This window comes from Anthonomus grandis, chromosome 20 (assembly GCF_022605725.1).
Source record: "Anthonomus grandis grandis chromosome 20, icAntGran1.3, whole genome shotgun sequence".
Lineage (NCBI taxonomy): Eukaryota > Metazoa > Arthropoda > Insecta > Coleoptera > Curculionidae > Anthonomus > Anthonomus grandis.
Window position 1 is genome coordinate 6,901,329 of NC_065565.1, and position 15,436 is coordinate 6,916,764.

Genomic DNA, 15,436 nt, shown 5'->3' on the forward strand with positions numbered 1-15,436 from the left:
AAGCTGTAGGTCTTAAAGTTTCCAAGTTATGAATTTTTGAAGTTTCTTGGTAAATTTTGCTTACAATAGAAAAATGGTCACTTTTGACTTTTTTTCCCGCAAAAAATAAAAATTTTTAAAAACTTTTTTTAACATTTTTGGAAAGTTTGGAACCTTCTGAATCGTTTGGTACCACTGTAAAAGCCGTAGGTCTAAAACTTTCCAAGTTATGAATTTTTGAAATTTCTTAATAAATTTTCCATATTTTGCTTACAGTAGAAAAATGGTCAACTTTGGAATTTTTTTCTGGAAAAAATTAAAATTTTCAAAAATTTTCTTTAACGTTTTTAAAATATTTAGAACCTTCTGAATCGTTTGGTACCACTGCAAAAGCTGTACGTCTTATAGTTTCCATGCTACGGATTTTCAAAATTTATGCATATATTTCTTATAGTCCGAAAATGGTCCAATTTTGAAATTTTTTTCTGGAAAAACTAATCATTTTCAAAAAATTTTTTTAACATTTTTGAAATATTTAAGACTGTCTGAATCCTCTGGTACCCCTAAAAAAGTCGTACACAAAATAGTTCTCAAGCTACAAATTTTCAAAAATTTCTACTAAATAACGCATATTTTTCTCACAGTCCAAGAATGACCAACTTTGAAAATTTTTCCTGAAAAACTACTTAACTTCCAATCATTTTCTCCAACATTTTCAGAATGCTTGAAGCCTTCTGAATCGTTTGGTACCACGGAATAACCCGTACGACCTATAGGTCCCGAGTTATACCTCCTCAAGTAACTCACCTAGATCACTCATCACTCATTCCCTTCTCACTCATTTCCAGCGGCTACTATTAAAAAAACCTCAAAAAACATGATCACACAACCGAACGTGCTCAACCAGAAGAACCCCCACCACCAACCCTCTTCTCCAAAGGAATTCTTCCATAAGCTCTACGGCGACCTGGACTCCCCCAAAGGCAAAAAAGACGACGATAGGTCCAAAATCACCCATTTTACAGGTAAATAGAATCGATAGACCTTGATAGAATGTAGGTAAAACAGAGCTCTGTATAATTTACACTTTTTGCTCACAGAACCAACCACCACCACCACCATGGACTGTGATAAACTCCAAAGAACCAGGGAGGAACTGGTGGTACCCGTGCCCATATTGGCCGCCCCTTTGCCCTTTTTACTACCCCCGGAGTCTCAGTTGGCTGCCGCCGCCGCAGGGTTGTCGGCTTTCTGTAAGTTCTCGATTTTTTCTAATTAATTTATAAAAAAATATATAGGGGTTCATAGTAGAAGAATATCTAGGAGTTCCTAGATCTGTAAGTAATGTTCTTAGTTGGATTTGAGTGGTTGATAATATTTGGGGTGGTTTCTGTACTTCTACCCCCAACAGGATGCGATATTTATCGTACATCCGTCGCGGTAATGATCGTATCAAAGGCTTTTGTGCGATCTCGATTACGGCGTATTATTCACACTTAATTTGGCACCCTTTTGCGCTGCGGTTGGGGTATATTACTCCGAGGTCCACCTATTGACTAATTAATTATGAAAAATGGTCAAGTTTGGAATTTTTTTCTCAGAAAAGTGATTTTTTTGAAACGTATGTGTGAGGGTTTTTGGAATGTTTGGAACCTTCTGAATCGATTGGTACCACTGGGAAAGTCGTACTTCCTATAGGTTCCGAGCTATGAGGTTTCAAAGTTTTTATTAAATTATGCCTTGGAGACCAAAAATGGTCAATTTTAAAATTTTTTTCTGAAAAAACTGATAAATTTTAAAAAACTTCTTAAACGTTTTTATAATATTTGGAACCATGTAAATCATATGGTACCACTGGGATAACCGTACCTCTTATAGTTTTCAAGCTACGAATTTTCAAAGATTCCTAATAAATTATGCCTAATTTTTATTACAGTTCGAAATTAGCCAACTTTGAAAATTTTTCCTGGAAAAACTATTGATTTTCAAAAATATTTTTTAACATTTTTGGAATATTTGGAACCTTCTGAATCGATTGGTACTACTGGGAAAGTTATACTTCTTATAGGTTCCAAGCTATGAGGTTTCAAAGTTCTTATTAAATTATGCCTAATTTTCTTACAGTCCAAAAATGGCCAAATTTGACATTTTTTCCTGGAAAAACTATTGATTTCCAAAAATTTTCTTTAACGTTCTTAGAATACCTGGAATATTCTAAATCGTTTGGTACTACTGGAAAAATCGTGCGACTTATAGTTTCCCAGCTACAAATTTTCAAAGATTCCTATTAAATTATGCCCATTTTTCTTAAAGTCCGAAAATGGCCAACTTTAAACATTTTTTCTGGGAAAACCAATAACTTTTAATTATTTTTTTTCTATATATTTATAAAATCTGGGATTTACTGAATCGTTTGGTACCACTGGAACAGCCGTACTTCTTATAGTTTCCAAGCTATGAAATTTCAAAGTTTTGCAATAAATCATGCATATTCGTCTTACATTCCAAAAATGGCGAACTTTGAATTTTTTTTCTGCATAAACTATTAATTTAAAAAATTTTCCTTTAACGTTTTTAGATTATTCGGAACCTTCTGAATCGTTTGGTACTACTGGAACTATCGTACCTCTTATAGTTTCCAAGCAATGACATTTCAAAGTTTTGCAATAAATCATGCATATTTGTCTTACAGTCCAAAAATCGCGAACTTTGAATTTTTTTTCTGCAAAAACTATTAATTTTAAAATTTTTTCTTTAACGTTTTTAGATTATTTGATACCTTCTGAATCGTTTGGTACCACTGGAACAGCCGTACCTCTTATAGTTTCCAAGCTATGAAATTTCAAAGTTTTGCAATAAATCATGCATATTCGTCTTACATTCCAAAAATGGCGAACTTTGAATTTTTTTTCTGCATAAACTATTAATTTAAAAAATTTTCCTTTAACGTTTTTAGATTATTCGGAACCTTCTGAATCGTTTGGTACTACTGGAACTATCGTACCTCTTATAGTTTCCAAGCAATGACATTTCAAAGTTTTGCAATAAATCATGCATATTTGTCTTACAGTCCAAAAATGGCGAACTTTGAATTTTTTTTCTGCAAAAACTATTAATTTTAAAATTTTTTCTTTAACGTTTTTAGATTATTTGATACCTTCTGAATCGTTTGGTACCACTGGAACAGCCGTACCTCTTATAGTTTCCAAGCTATGAAATTTCAAAGTTTTGCAATAAATCATGCATATTTGTCTTACAGTCCAAAAATGGCGAACTTTGAATTTTTTTTCTGAAAAAACTATTAATTTTAAAATTTTTTCTTTAACGTTTTTAGATTATTTAGAATCTTCTGAATCGTTTGGTGCCATTGAAAAAATCCTACATTAGTTAGTTTCCAAGTTGTGGACGTGTGAAGATTTCAGTTTTCACTTAAAAATTTAAATTTTTGAATAAAATTTGAATGTCGCTTGTTGAATAAACTCATCGACAGCTAAGTTTTCCCAACTAATTCAACGGTGCAATCGGTTTCTTGATACCACCAACCCTTCTCTCAAAACTGGGGCAATCGAACACTTGAAAAATCTGAATTATTATGAAATATCCACACCCCCTTCACATCACTTAAAATCCGTGATGCCTTGTCAGTAAATACTTCAAATTGCAACTTCCGTAATTCGGTAAGTATCCTACTCCCTGACATATGGCGTCCTGTTTTCGATACACATTAGTAGGCACTGTTAGACAATACCGTGTAAGAGGGAGTGAGAAAACCGTGCGAACAAAACGGCATGACACATAAACCCCAATTTAAATCACTTTATAATGGACAAATCGAGTGTAATGCCGTATAATAAATAGGCTTCTCGGATATGTATGTATGTACTTTTATATAAATAAATATATACAGGGTGGCTTATGTAAGTGCTAATGCCTATATTTAAGTGAGAATATTTCTATGGAACATATGGCGAAATCCCACCCCCGGATTGTTGTTATATATATACGAAGTTGACGCTTTCCCTCTCACGCTTGACTGATCTCTCACTTAATCGCATCATAATAATAATATTTTTCATTTTCCGAATTGTGTTTAAACACCGTTGTCATATTTACGAATTTTCCGGTTTTATTGTACCGAAATAGGGATGGGTACAACCCGAGAATTCCTAATAAACGTTTGATGAGAGATTTATGATGTGAACCGACAACTGTTGTTTTTTCAATTAAATGTAACACCTGGGCATCACAATCTCCCTATTTCGAATTAAAATTTTAATTAATCTTAATTGGGGTTTTCTGTGTTAAGTTGTAATAGGGGGAGTAGTTGGTACAAAGTAGTATTGATACGATTGGTCATAGCTTAGAAACTATACAACGTACGGCTTTTCCAGTGGTACCAAACGATTCAGTAGGTTCCATATATTCTAAATGTGTTAAAAAAAAATTGAAAGTTATTGGTTTTCCCAGAAAAAATTTTTAAAGTTAGCCATTATGCATAATTTAATGACATACGACGCATGTCTTTTAAACGTCCATAACTTGGAAACTAAACGACGTAGAATTTTGTCAGTGGTACCAAACCATTCAGAAGGTACCAAGTAATCTAAAAACGTTAAAGAAAAAATTTTAAAATTAATAGTTTTTGCAGGAAAAAAATTCAAAGTTCGCCATTTTTGGACCCTAAGACAAAATACGCATGATTTATTTCAAAACTTTGAAATTTCATAGCTTGGAAACTATAAGAGGTACGACAGTTCCAATGGTACCAAACGATTCAGAAGGTTCTAAATAATTTAAAAACATTAAAGAAAAAATTTTAAAGTTAATAGTTTTTGCAGGAAAAAAATTCAAAATTCGCCATTTTTGGACTGTAAGACAAAATACGCATGATTTAATGCAAAACTTTGAAATTTCATAGCTTGGAAACTATAAGAGGTACGACTGTTCCAGTGGTACCAAACGATTCAGTAAATCCCAAATTTTCTAAATATGTTAAAAAAATAATAGAAAGTTATTGGTTTTCCCAAAAAAATTAAAAATAGCAAACTTTGAAAATTTTTCCTGGAAAAACCAAATATTTCCAAAAATTTCCTTTAACGTTTTTAAGATATTTGGAACCTTCTGAATCGTTTGGTACCACTGTAAAATCCGTACGACGCCTAGTTTCCAAGTTACAAATTTTCAAAGTCCTAATAAATTATGGATATTTGTCTACAGAGCAAATATGGTCATTTTTGAAATTTTTTCCTGGAAAAACTAATAATTTTCAAAAATTTTCTTTAACGTTTTTAAGATATTTGGAGCCTTCTGAATCGTTTGGTACTACTGTAAAATCCGTACGACGTCTAGTTTCCAAGTTACGAATTTTCAAAGTCCTAATAAATTATGGATATTTGTCTTACAGTCCGAAAATGGCAAACTTTGAAATTTTTTCCTGGAAAAACCAAATATTTCCAAAAATTTCCTTTAACGTTTTTAAGATATTTGGAGCCTTCTGAATCGTTTGGTACCACTGTGAAAGCCGTACGTGTTCTAGTTTCCAAGTTACGAATTTTCAAAATCCTCTAATAAATTATGAATATTTGTCTTACAGTCCGAAAATGGCCAACTTTGAAATTTTTTTCTGGAAAAACCAAATATTTCCAAAAATTTCCTTTAACGTTTTTAAGATATTTGGAGCCTTGTGAATCGTTTGGTACCACTGTGAAAGCCGTACGTCTTCTAGTTTCAAAGTTACGAATTTTCAAAGTTCCCTAATAAATTACGGATATTTGTCTTACAGTCCGAAAATGGCAAACTTTGAAATTTGTTTCCGGGAAAACCAAATATTTTCAAAAATTTCCATTACCATTTTTAAGATATTTGGAACCTTCTGAATCGTTTGGTACCACTGTGAAAGCCGTATATCTTCTAGTTTCAAAGTTACGAATTTTCAAAGTTCCCTAATAAATTACGGATATTTGTCTTACAGTCCGAAAATAGCAAACTTTGAAAATTTTTTCTGGAAAAACCAAATATTTTCAAAAATTTCCGTTAACGTTTTTTAAATATTTGGAACTTTCTGAATCGTTTGGTACCACTGTAAAACCCGTACGTCTTCTAGTTTCCCAGTTACGAATTTTCAAAATTCCCTAAAAAATTACGGATATTTGTCTTACAGTCCGAAAATGGCAAACTTTGAAAATTTTTCCTGGAAAAACCAAATATTTTCAAAAATTTCCTTCAACGTTTTTAAGATGTTTGGAACCTTCTGAATCGTTTGGTACCACTGTAAAGCCCGTACGTCTTCTAGTTTCCAAGTTACGAATTTTCAAAGTCCTCTAATAAATTATGAATATTTGTCTTACAGTCCGAAAATGGCCAACTTTGAAAATTTTTCCTGGAAAAACCAAATATTTTCAAAAATTTCCTTCAACGTTTTTAAGATGTTTGGAACCTTCTGAATCGTTTGGTACCACTGTAAAGCCCGTACGTCTTCTAGTTTCGAAGTTACGAATTGTCAAAGTTCCCTAATAAATTACGGATATTTGTCTTACAGTCCGAAAATGGCAAACTTTGAAATTTTTTCCCGGGAAAACCAAATATTTTCAAAAATTTCCTTTAACGTTTTTAAGATATTTGGAGCCTTCTGAATCGTTTGGTACCACTGTGAAAGCCGTATGTCTTCTAGTTTCCAAGTTACGAGTTTTCAAAGTCCTCTAATAAATTATGAATATATGTCTTACAGTCCGAAAATGGCCAACTTTGAAAATTTTTTCTGGAAAAACCAAATATTTCCAAAAATTGTTTTTAACGTTTTTAAGATATTTGGAACCTTCTGAATCGTTTGGTACCACTGTAAAATCCGTACGACGTCTAGTTTCCAAGTTACAAATTTTCAAAGTCCTAATAAATTATGGATATTTGTCTACAGAGCAAATATGGTAATTTTTGAAATTTTTTCCTGGAAAAACTAATAATTTTCAAAAATTTTCTTTAACGTTTTTAAGATGTTTGGAACCTTCTAAATCGTTTGGTACCACTGTAAAATCCGTACGACGTCTAGTTTCCAAGTTACGAATTTTCAAAAATCCTAATAAATTATGGATATTTGTCTTACAGTCCGAAAATGGCCAACTTTGAAAATTTTTCCTGGAAAAACCAAATATTTCCGAAAATTTCCTTTAACGTTTTTAAGATATTTAAAACCTTGTTAATCGTTTGGTACCACTATGAAAGCCGTATGTCTTCTAGTTTCGAAGTTACGAATTTTCAAAGTTCCCTAATAAATTACGGATATTTGTCGTACAGTTCGAAAATGGCCAACTTTAAAAATTTTTCCTGGAAAAACCAAATATTTCCAAAAATTTCCTTTAACGTTTTTAAGATGTTTGGAACCTTCTGAATCGTTTGGTACCACTGTAAAGCCCGTACGTCTTCTAGTTTCCAAGTTACGAATTTTCAAAGTCCTCTAATAAATTATGAATATTTGTCTTACAGTCCGAAAATGGCCAACTTTGAAAATTTTTCCTGGAAAAACCAAATATTGTCAAAAATTTCCTTAAACGTTTTTAAGATATTTGGAACCTTCTGAATCGTTTGGTACCACTGTAAAATCCGTACGACGCCTAGTTTCCAAGTTACGAATTTTCAAAGTTCTTTAATAAATTATGAATATTTGTCTTACAGTTCGAAAATGGCCAACTTTGAAAATTTTTCCTGGAAAAACCAAATATTTCCAAAAATTTCCTTTAACGTTTTTAAGATATTTGGAGTCTTCTGAATCGACTGGTTCCACTGAAAAACTCGTATCTCCTACAGGTTCCGAACTATGCCCGTTCAAACCTTATGTAAACTTCTCCTTAATTTACTCGAAAATTCCACCCAGCAACAACAACAACAACAAGGACCCAACATAAAACTCCATTTAACTCCCATCGAATTTACGGACACGACAATACAAAATCGCAATAACAATCGCCTTTAAGCCGCATTTACAACTTTCCGCACGCTTTACCGCGGGGACAAAAGTGCTCCCGGCTTTACTCAGATTTCCCTCCCGGCGCGGCGGCTTTTCACACCTCCGCGGCGACAATTTCCAGCAGCCCGCGTTTCCCATGGTCGAACGTCCTCCACCGTTGCCACACTCCTCAAATTTCCTTCATGTATATACCGGTCAGGCCAACTAAGGTCTCGAGTGCAGCATAAGAACAGAAAGAGAGAGAGAGCCTCTCTACTCATTAGAATTTAAGCGTAATTAAAGATACCGGAGGTCAAGAGATGTTAAGGGATGGCCGCACTCAAGATCGAAAGTTGCCCGACCTGTATACGACATTCCAGACTGTTCTACACAATTTTCTCTGTTTAGTAGCGAGACGTAGACGTAAAGAGGGTCGTCCGCGTCGTCAGAGGACCACCTTCAGCTCAGAACAGACCCTACGACTAGAAATCGAGTATCAGAGATCAGAATACATCAGCAGGAGCAGAAGGTGCGAGTTGGCGGACGAGCTGCGACTCTCGGAGACTCAGATCAAGATCTGGTTCCAGAATCGACGTGCTAAGGACAAGAGGATCGAGAAGGCGCATCTGGATCAGCACTACAGGTAAGAGAATAGGTCGCGCGTGTTTCGGTTCTAAAGGCATCATCATTAGAGCCTAATTCTCGATTAAAATCATTTTTCTTAATTAAACCCTCTCTATATAAGGGGGTTGATCTGATGTGCAGTACAGGGGCGGGGGGGAGGAAGGGTGAATTATAATTGAGTTAAGAGATCCGTTTGTCTGATACAATTTTTACGTGTTAAGGGAGCATTAAATGTTCCTTTTTAAAAGGGCATTTATCCCGTTTCATCTCATGTTCCCTAATCGTTAAGGGGTCTTAATGAGGGAAAATACAAATAAGGCGCATTATGATGGGGTGGTTGTTTGGGGGATGTTTTGTTATGTATAGATATGAGTTTTTTATAAGAATGGAGTGTTTAGGTTATAGTGCGTGTCCGAGTGGACTAAATTGTAGTCTTAGGTGATAAAAAAAATTTCGGACTGGTTTTGGTAAAAAATTCATAACTTAAAAAATAATGGAGCAATTTACTTGCGACCTTCTCGCATTGATTAGCAATAGAATTCTTTATGTCCACGAGAAGTTTCAAGTAAATTGCTCTTGATTTGAATTTCTTATGAATTTTTAAAGTTTTTGCAGAGGAATTTCTTACTGGGAAAACTGATGGGGGCGGAGGGGGGGCCTAAGGAGAAATAGAATTTTTGCAAAAAGTAGTTGACGAATTAACTTATAACCTTCCCGTTTGCTGATCCTGGAAAAGCATGAAACCGTTTATTAGTTCCAGGCATCCTAAAGTTCATACTGGTGCAAGAAAAAAACACTGAAATTTTTTCAGACATATAAAGCAAGAAAAATTCATAAGAAATTCAAATCAAGTGCAATTTACTTGAAACTTTTTGTGGTTATAAAAAGATCTATGGCTAATCGATGGGAGAAGGTCATAAGTTAATCGGTTGATTATTTTTTAAGTTATGAATTTTTTACCGAAAAGAGTCCGAAAATTATTTTATCCAACTTTGAAAATTCATAAGAAATTCAAATCAAGAGCAATTTACTTGAAACTTCTTGTGAATATAAAGAGATCTATTGCTAATCGATGGTAGAAGGTCATAAGTTAATTGATCAATTATTTTTTAGGAGATTAATTTTTTATCAAAAACAGAATTTATCACATCAAATTTTTTATGCAGCAGTATGTTTACTAAAAAATTGATAACTTAAAAAGTAATGGACCAATTAACTTGCAATTTTCTTGCATCGATTAGCAATTGATCCCTTTGTAATTGCAAGAAGTTTCAAGTAAATTGCTCTTAATTTGAATTTTTTATGAATTTTTCAAGTTGGATTAAAATAATTTTCCGAGTGTTTTTGCACAAGAATTTCTTACTGGAAAAACTGGTTGGGGTGGGTGGGGGGCTAAGGGTGGTGTTAACGAAAAACAGAATTTTCAATTGGTCAATTTTTTGCAAAAATCCCATTTTTTATTAGCATCACCCTTAGCCCCCCACCCACCCAACTAGTTTTACCAGTGAGAAATTCTTGTGCAAAAACACTCTGAATTTTTTTTTCAACTTTAAAAATTCATAAGAAATTCAAATCAAGAGAAATTTACTAGAAACTTCTTGTGACTATAAAAAAATCTATTGCTAATTGACTCGTAAAAGTTGCAAGTTAATTGGTCTAATATTTTTCAAGTTATAATTTTTTTAATTAAAAACATTCCAAAAATGTTTTTAATTCAACTTTAAAAATTAATAAAAAATTCAAATCAAGAGCAATTTACTTGAAACTTCCTAAGATTATAAAGCCATCTATTTCCAATTGGTGTAAGAAGGTTGCAAGTAAATTGGTACAATATTTTTCCAGTGATAAATTTTTTTATCAAAAACAGCCCAAAAATAATTTTAATCCAACTTTAAAAATTCATAAAAAATTCAAATCAAGAGCAATTTACTAAAAACTTCTTGTGACTATAAAAAAATCTATTGCTAATTGACTCGTAAAAGTTGCAAGTTAATTGGTCTAATATTTTTCAGGTTATAATTTTTTTATTTAAAAACATTACAAAAATTTTTTAATTCAACTTTAAAAATTTATAAAAAATTTTAATCAAGAGCAATTTACTTAAAACTTCTTGTGATTACACAGAGGTCTATTCTTAATCAATGAGAGACGGTTGCAAGTAAATCAGTTTATTATTTTTTTAGTAATGTATTTTTTACCAAAAACAGTCCAACAGAACTCATAATGCAACATCAAGTTTTGTATACATCAGTGTTTTTGCCAAAAAATTCATAACTTAAAAAATATTAGACCAATTTACTTGCACCCTTCTTCCACCGATTAAGAATAGATGTGTCTATAATCTTGACAAGTTTCAAGTAAATTGCTCTTGATTTGAATTTCTTATGAATTTTTGAAGTTGGATTATAATAATTTCTGGACTGTTTTTGCAAAAGAATTTCTTATTAGAAAAAGGATTTGGGGTGGGTGGGGGGCTAAGGGTGATGGTAATGGAAAATAGGATTTTTACAAAAAATTGACCAATTAAAAATTCTGTTTTTTGTTAACACCACCCTTAGCCCCCCACCCACCCCAAATAGTTTTTCTATTAAGAAAATCTACTGCAAAAACAGTCCAAAAATTAATTTAATCCAACTTTAAAAATTCATAATAAATTCAAATCAAGAGCAATTTACTTGAAACTTATTAAGATTATAGACACATCTATTCTTAATCGGTGGAAGAAGGTTGCAAGTAAATTGGTCCAATATTTTTCCAGTTATAAATTTTTTATCAAAAACAGCCCAAAAATAATTTTAATCCAACTTCAAAAATTCATAAAAAATTCAAATCAAGAGCAATTTACTGGAAACTTCTTGTGACTATAAAAAAATCTATTGCTAATTGACTCGTAAAAGTTGCAAGTTAATTGGTCTAATATTTTTCAGGTTATAATTTTTTTAATTAAAAACATTCCAAAAATTTTTTAATTCAACTTTAAAAATTTATAAAAAATTCAAATCAAGAGTAATTTACTTGAAACTTCCTAGGATTATAAAGACATCTATTCCTAATCAGTGGCAAAAGGGTGCAAGTAAATTGGTCCAATATTTTTTAAGTTATAAATTTTTTATCAAAAACATTCCAAAAATTATTTTGAAATAACTTTAAAAAGTCATAAAAAACTTAAATCAAGAGCAATTTACTTGAAACTTCCTAAGATTATAAAGCCATCTATTTCCAATTGGTGTAAGAAGGTTGCAAGTAAATTGGTACAATATTTTTCCAGTGATAAATTTTTTTATCAAAAACAGCCCAAAAATAATTTTAATCCAACTTTAAAAATTCATAAAAAATTCAAATCAAGAGCAATTTACTAAAAACTTCTTGTGACTATAAAAAAATCTATTGCTAATTGACTCGTAAAAGTTGCAAGTTAATTGGTCTAATATTTTTCAGGTTATAATTTTTTTATTTAAAAACATTACAAAAATTTTTTAATTCAACTTTAAAAATTTATAAAAAATTTTAATCAAGAGCAATTTACTTAAAACTTCTTGTGATTACACAGAGGTCTATTCTTAATCAATGAGAGACGGTTGCAAGTAAATCAGTTTATTATTTTTTTAGTAATGTATTTTTTACCAAAAACAGTCCAACAGAACTCATAATGCAACATCAAGTTTTGTATACATCAGTGTTTTTGCCAAAAAATTCATAACTTAAAAAATATTAGACCAATTTACTTGCACCCTTCTTCCACCGATTAAGAATAGATGTGTCTATAATCTTGACAAGTTTCAAGTAAATTGCTCTTGATTTGAATTTCTTATGAATTTTTGAAGTTGGATTATAATAATTTCTGGACTGTTTTTGCAAAAGAATTTCTTATTAGAAAAAGGATTTGGGGTGGGTGGGGGGCTAAGGGTGATGGTAATGGAAAATAGGATTTTTACAAAAAATTGACCAATTAAAAATTCTGTTTTTTGTTAACACCACCCTTAGCCCCCCACCCACCCCAAATAGTTTTTCTATTAAGAAATTCTACTGCAAAAACAGTCCAGAAATTAATTTAATCCAACTTTAAAAATTCATAATAAATTCAAATCAAGAGCAATTTACTTGAAACTTCTTAAGATTATAGAGACACCTATTCCTAATCGGCGAAAAAAGGTTGCAAGTAAATTGGTCCAATACTTTTTAAGTTATAAATTTTTTATTAAAAGCAGTCTAGAAATTATTTTAATACAACTTTAAAAATTCATAAAAAATTCAAATCAGGAGCAATTTACTTGAAACTTCCTAAGATTATAAAGACATATATTCCTAATCGGTGGAAAAAGGATGCAAGTAAATTAGTCCAATATTTTTTAAGTTATAATTTTTTTATCAAAAACAGTCCAAAAACTATTTTAATTTAACTTTAAAAATCTATAAAAAATTCAAATCAAGAGCAATTTACTTGAAACTTCTTAAGATTATAGAGACATCTATTCCTAATCGGTAGAAGAAGGTTGCAAGTAAATTGGTCCAATATTTTTCAACTTACAAATTTTTTATCAAAAACAACCCAAAAATAACTTTAATCCAACTTTAAAAATTCACAAAAAATTCAAATCAAGAGCAATTAACTCGAACCTTCTTGCGATTATAAAGAGACCTATTGCCAATCACCTCGTGAAGGTCGCAAGTAAATCGGTCCATTAGTTTTCAAGTTATAAATTTTTAAAGTCAATTTTATTTTTAGGAAACTAATGGGGTCATTCCAGAGCACCCTGTGCCAAACCTGCACCGAGGGTCCCTGCTACCACCTGCACAACTTCATCGCCTCTCATCTGCAAAGATCGAACAACCCCAGCGAACCCCAACGGAGCATTTTGTATAGCAACCCCTTGTGCATAGAGAGCAACAGCCCTAGCAGTAGCATCCATGATTTAGCGTAAAAAAATTCTTATATAATATGTATAAATATAAATAAATTAATTATTAGACAGTTATAAATAATAATAATAATAATAAATTCGCAAAACAATATTGGGTCTATTGTTTACCCTTGAATGCACCCTTAAAAGGGTTGGAGACATGTAAATTTAATAAATGAAAAAACTTACATGAGAAAAATGGGTGGAACTGCGAAAACTCCACTAAAAAAACACACTAGAGCGACGCGAACACTTTGTACATCGGACGTTTACTAATCGATAAATCGACCGATAAAAACGCTCTTCGAGTGTGGAATGCGCCGCATTCCATTCTCACTGCTTCGCATTAACGTAACGTAAGTTGTATAATATAAACAATTTCCCTTTAATTTATTGTTTCAAATGTTTACGGAAGTAGATGGTAAAAAATGGATAACTTAAAAAGTTATGGACCGATTTACTTGCAACCTTTTTTTGCTGATTAGGAATAGATGTCTCTATATTCTTGAGAGGTTTCAAGTTAATTGCTCTTGATTTGAATTTCTTATGAATTTTTAAAGTTGGATGAAAATAATTGTCTGCAAAAGAATTTCTTACTAGAAAAACTATTTGGGGTGGGTGGGGGGCTAAGGGTGGTGTTAACGAAAAATAGAATTTTTAATTGGTCAATTTTTTGCAAAAATCCTATTTTCCAGAAACATCACCCTTAGCCCCCCACCCACCCCAAATAGTTTTTCTAGTAAGAAATTCTTTTGCAGACAATTATTTCCATCCAACTTTAAAAATTCATAAGAAATTCAAATCAAGAGCAATTTACTTGAAACCTCTTGTGATTATAAAGAGATTTATTCACAATCGATGAAAGAAGGTTGTAAGTTAATTGGTCTATTAGTTTTTAAGTTATAATTTTTTTACTAAAAACAGTCTGAAAATATTTTTAGCCCAATTTTAAAAATTCATCAAAAATTCAAATCAAGAGCAATTTACTTGAAACTTCTTGGAACTATAAAGAGATTTATTCTTAATTGATGAGAGAAGGTTGCAAGTTAATCGGTCTATTAGTTTTTAAGCTATAATTTTTTTACCAAAAACAGACTGAAAATAATTTTAATCCAACTTGAAAAATTCATAAAAAATTCAAATCAAGAGCAATTTACTTGAAACTTCTTGTGATTATAAAGAGATTTATTCACAATCGATGAAAGAAGGTTGTAAGTTAATTGCTCTATTAGTTTTTAAGTTATACATTTTTTACCAAAAACAGCTTGAAAATAATTTTAATCCAACTTTAAAAATTCATAAAAAATTCAAATCAAGAGCAATTTACTTGAAACTTCTTGTAACTATAAGGAGATTTATTCCTAATCGATGAGAGAAGACTGCAAGTTAATTGGTCTATTAGTTTTTAAGTTATAATTTTTTTCCTAAAAACAGTCTGAAAATATTTTTAGCCCAATTTTAAAAATTCATAAAAAATTCAAATCAAGAGCAATTTACTTGAAACTTCTTGTAACTATAAAGAGATTTATTCTTAATCGATGCGAGAAGGTTGCAAGTTAATTGGTCTATTAGTTTTTAATTTATAATTTTTTTACCAAAAACAGTCTGAAAATAATTTTAATCGAATTTTAAAAATTCATAAGAAATTCAAATCAAGAGCAATTTACTTGAAACTTCTTGTGATTATAAAGAGATTTATTATTAATCGATGAGAGAAGGTTGCAAGTTAATTGCTTTATTAGTTTTTAAGTTATAATTTTTTTGCTAAAAACAGTCTGAAACTAATTTTAGCCCAACTTTAAAAATTCATAAAAAATTCAAATCAAGAGCAATTTACTTGAAACTTCTTGTAACTATAAAGCGATTTATTCCTAATCGATGATAGAAGGTTGCAAGTTAATCGGTCCATTAGTTTTTAAGTCATAAATTTTTTATCAAAAACAGTCTCAAAATAATTTTAATCCAACTTTAAAAATTCATAAAAAATTCAAAT

The 15,436-nt window shown here is 31.3% G+C and overlaps 1 protein-coding gene across 1 annotated transcript; it reads left to right on the top strand.

Annotated features, from left to right (window-relative positions):
- Positions 1-835: 835 nt before the first annotated feature.
- LOC126747952 (homeobox protein rough-like) lies at positions 836-13,464 on the top strand. Its single transcript, XM_050456932.1, has 4 exons — positions 836-1,004; positions 1,080-1,232; positions 8,327-8,561; positions 13,269-13,464. The coding sequence occupies exons 1-4, from the start codon at positions 857-859 to the stop codon at positions 13,462-13,464; spliced, it is 732 nt and encodes a 243-aa protein (XP_050312889.1). The 5' UTR covers positions 836-856.
- Positions 13,465-15,436: the final 1,972 nt, after the last annotated feature.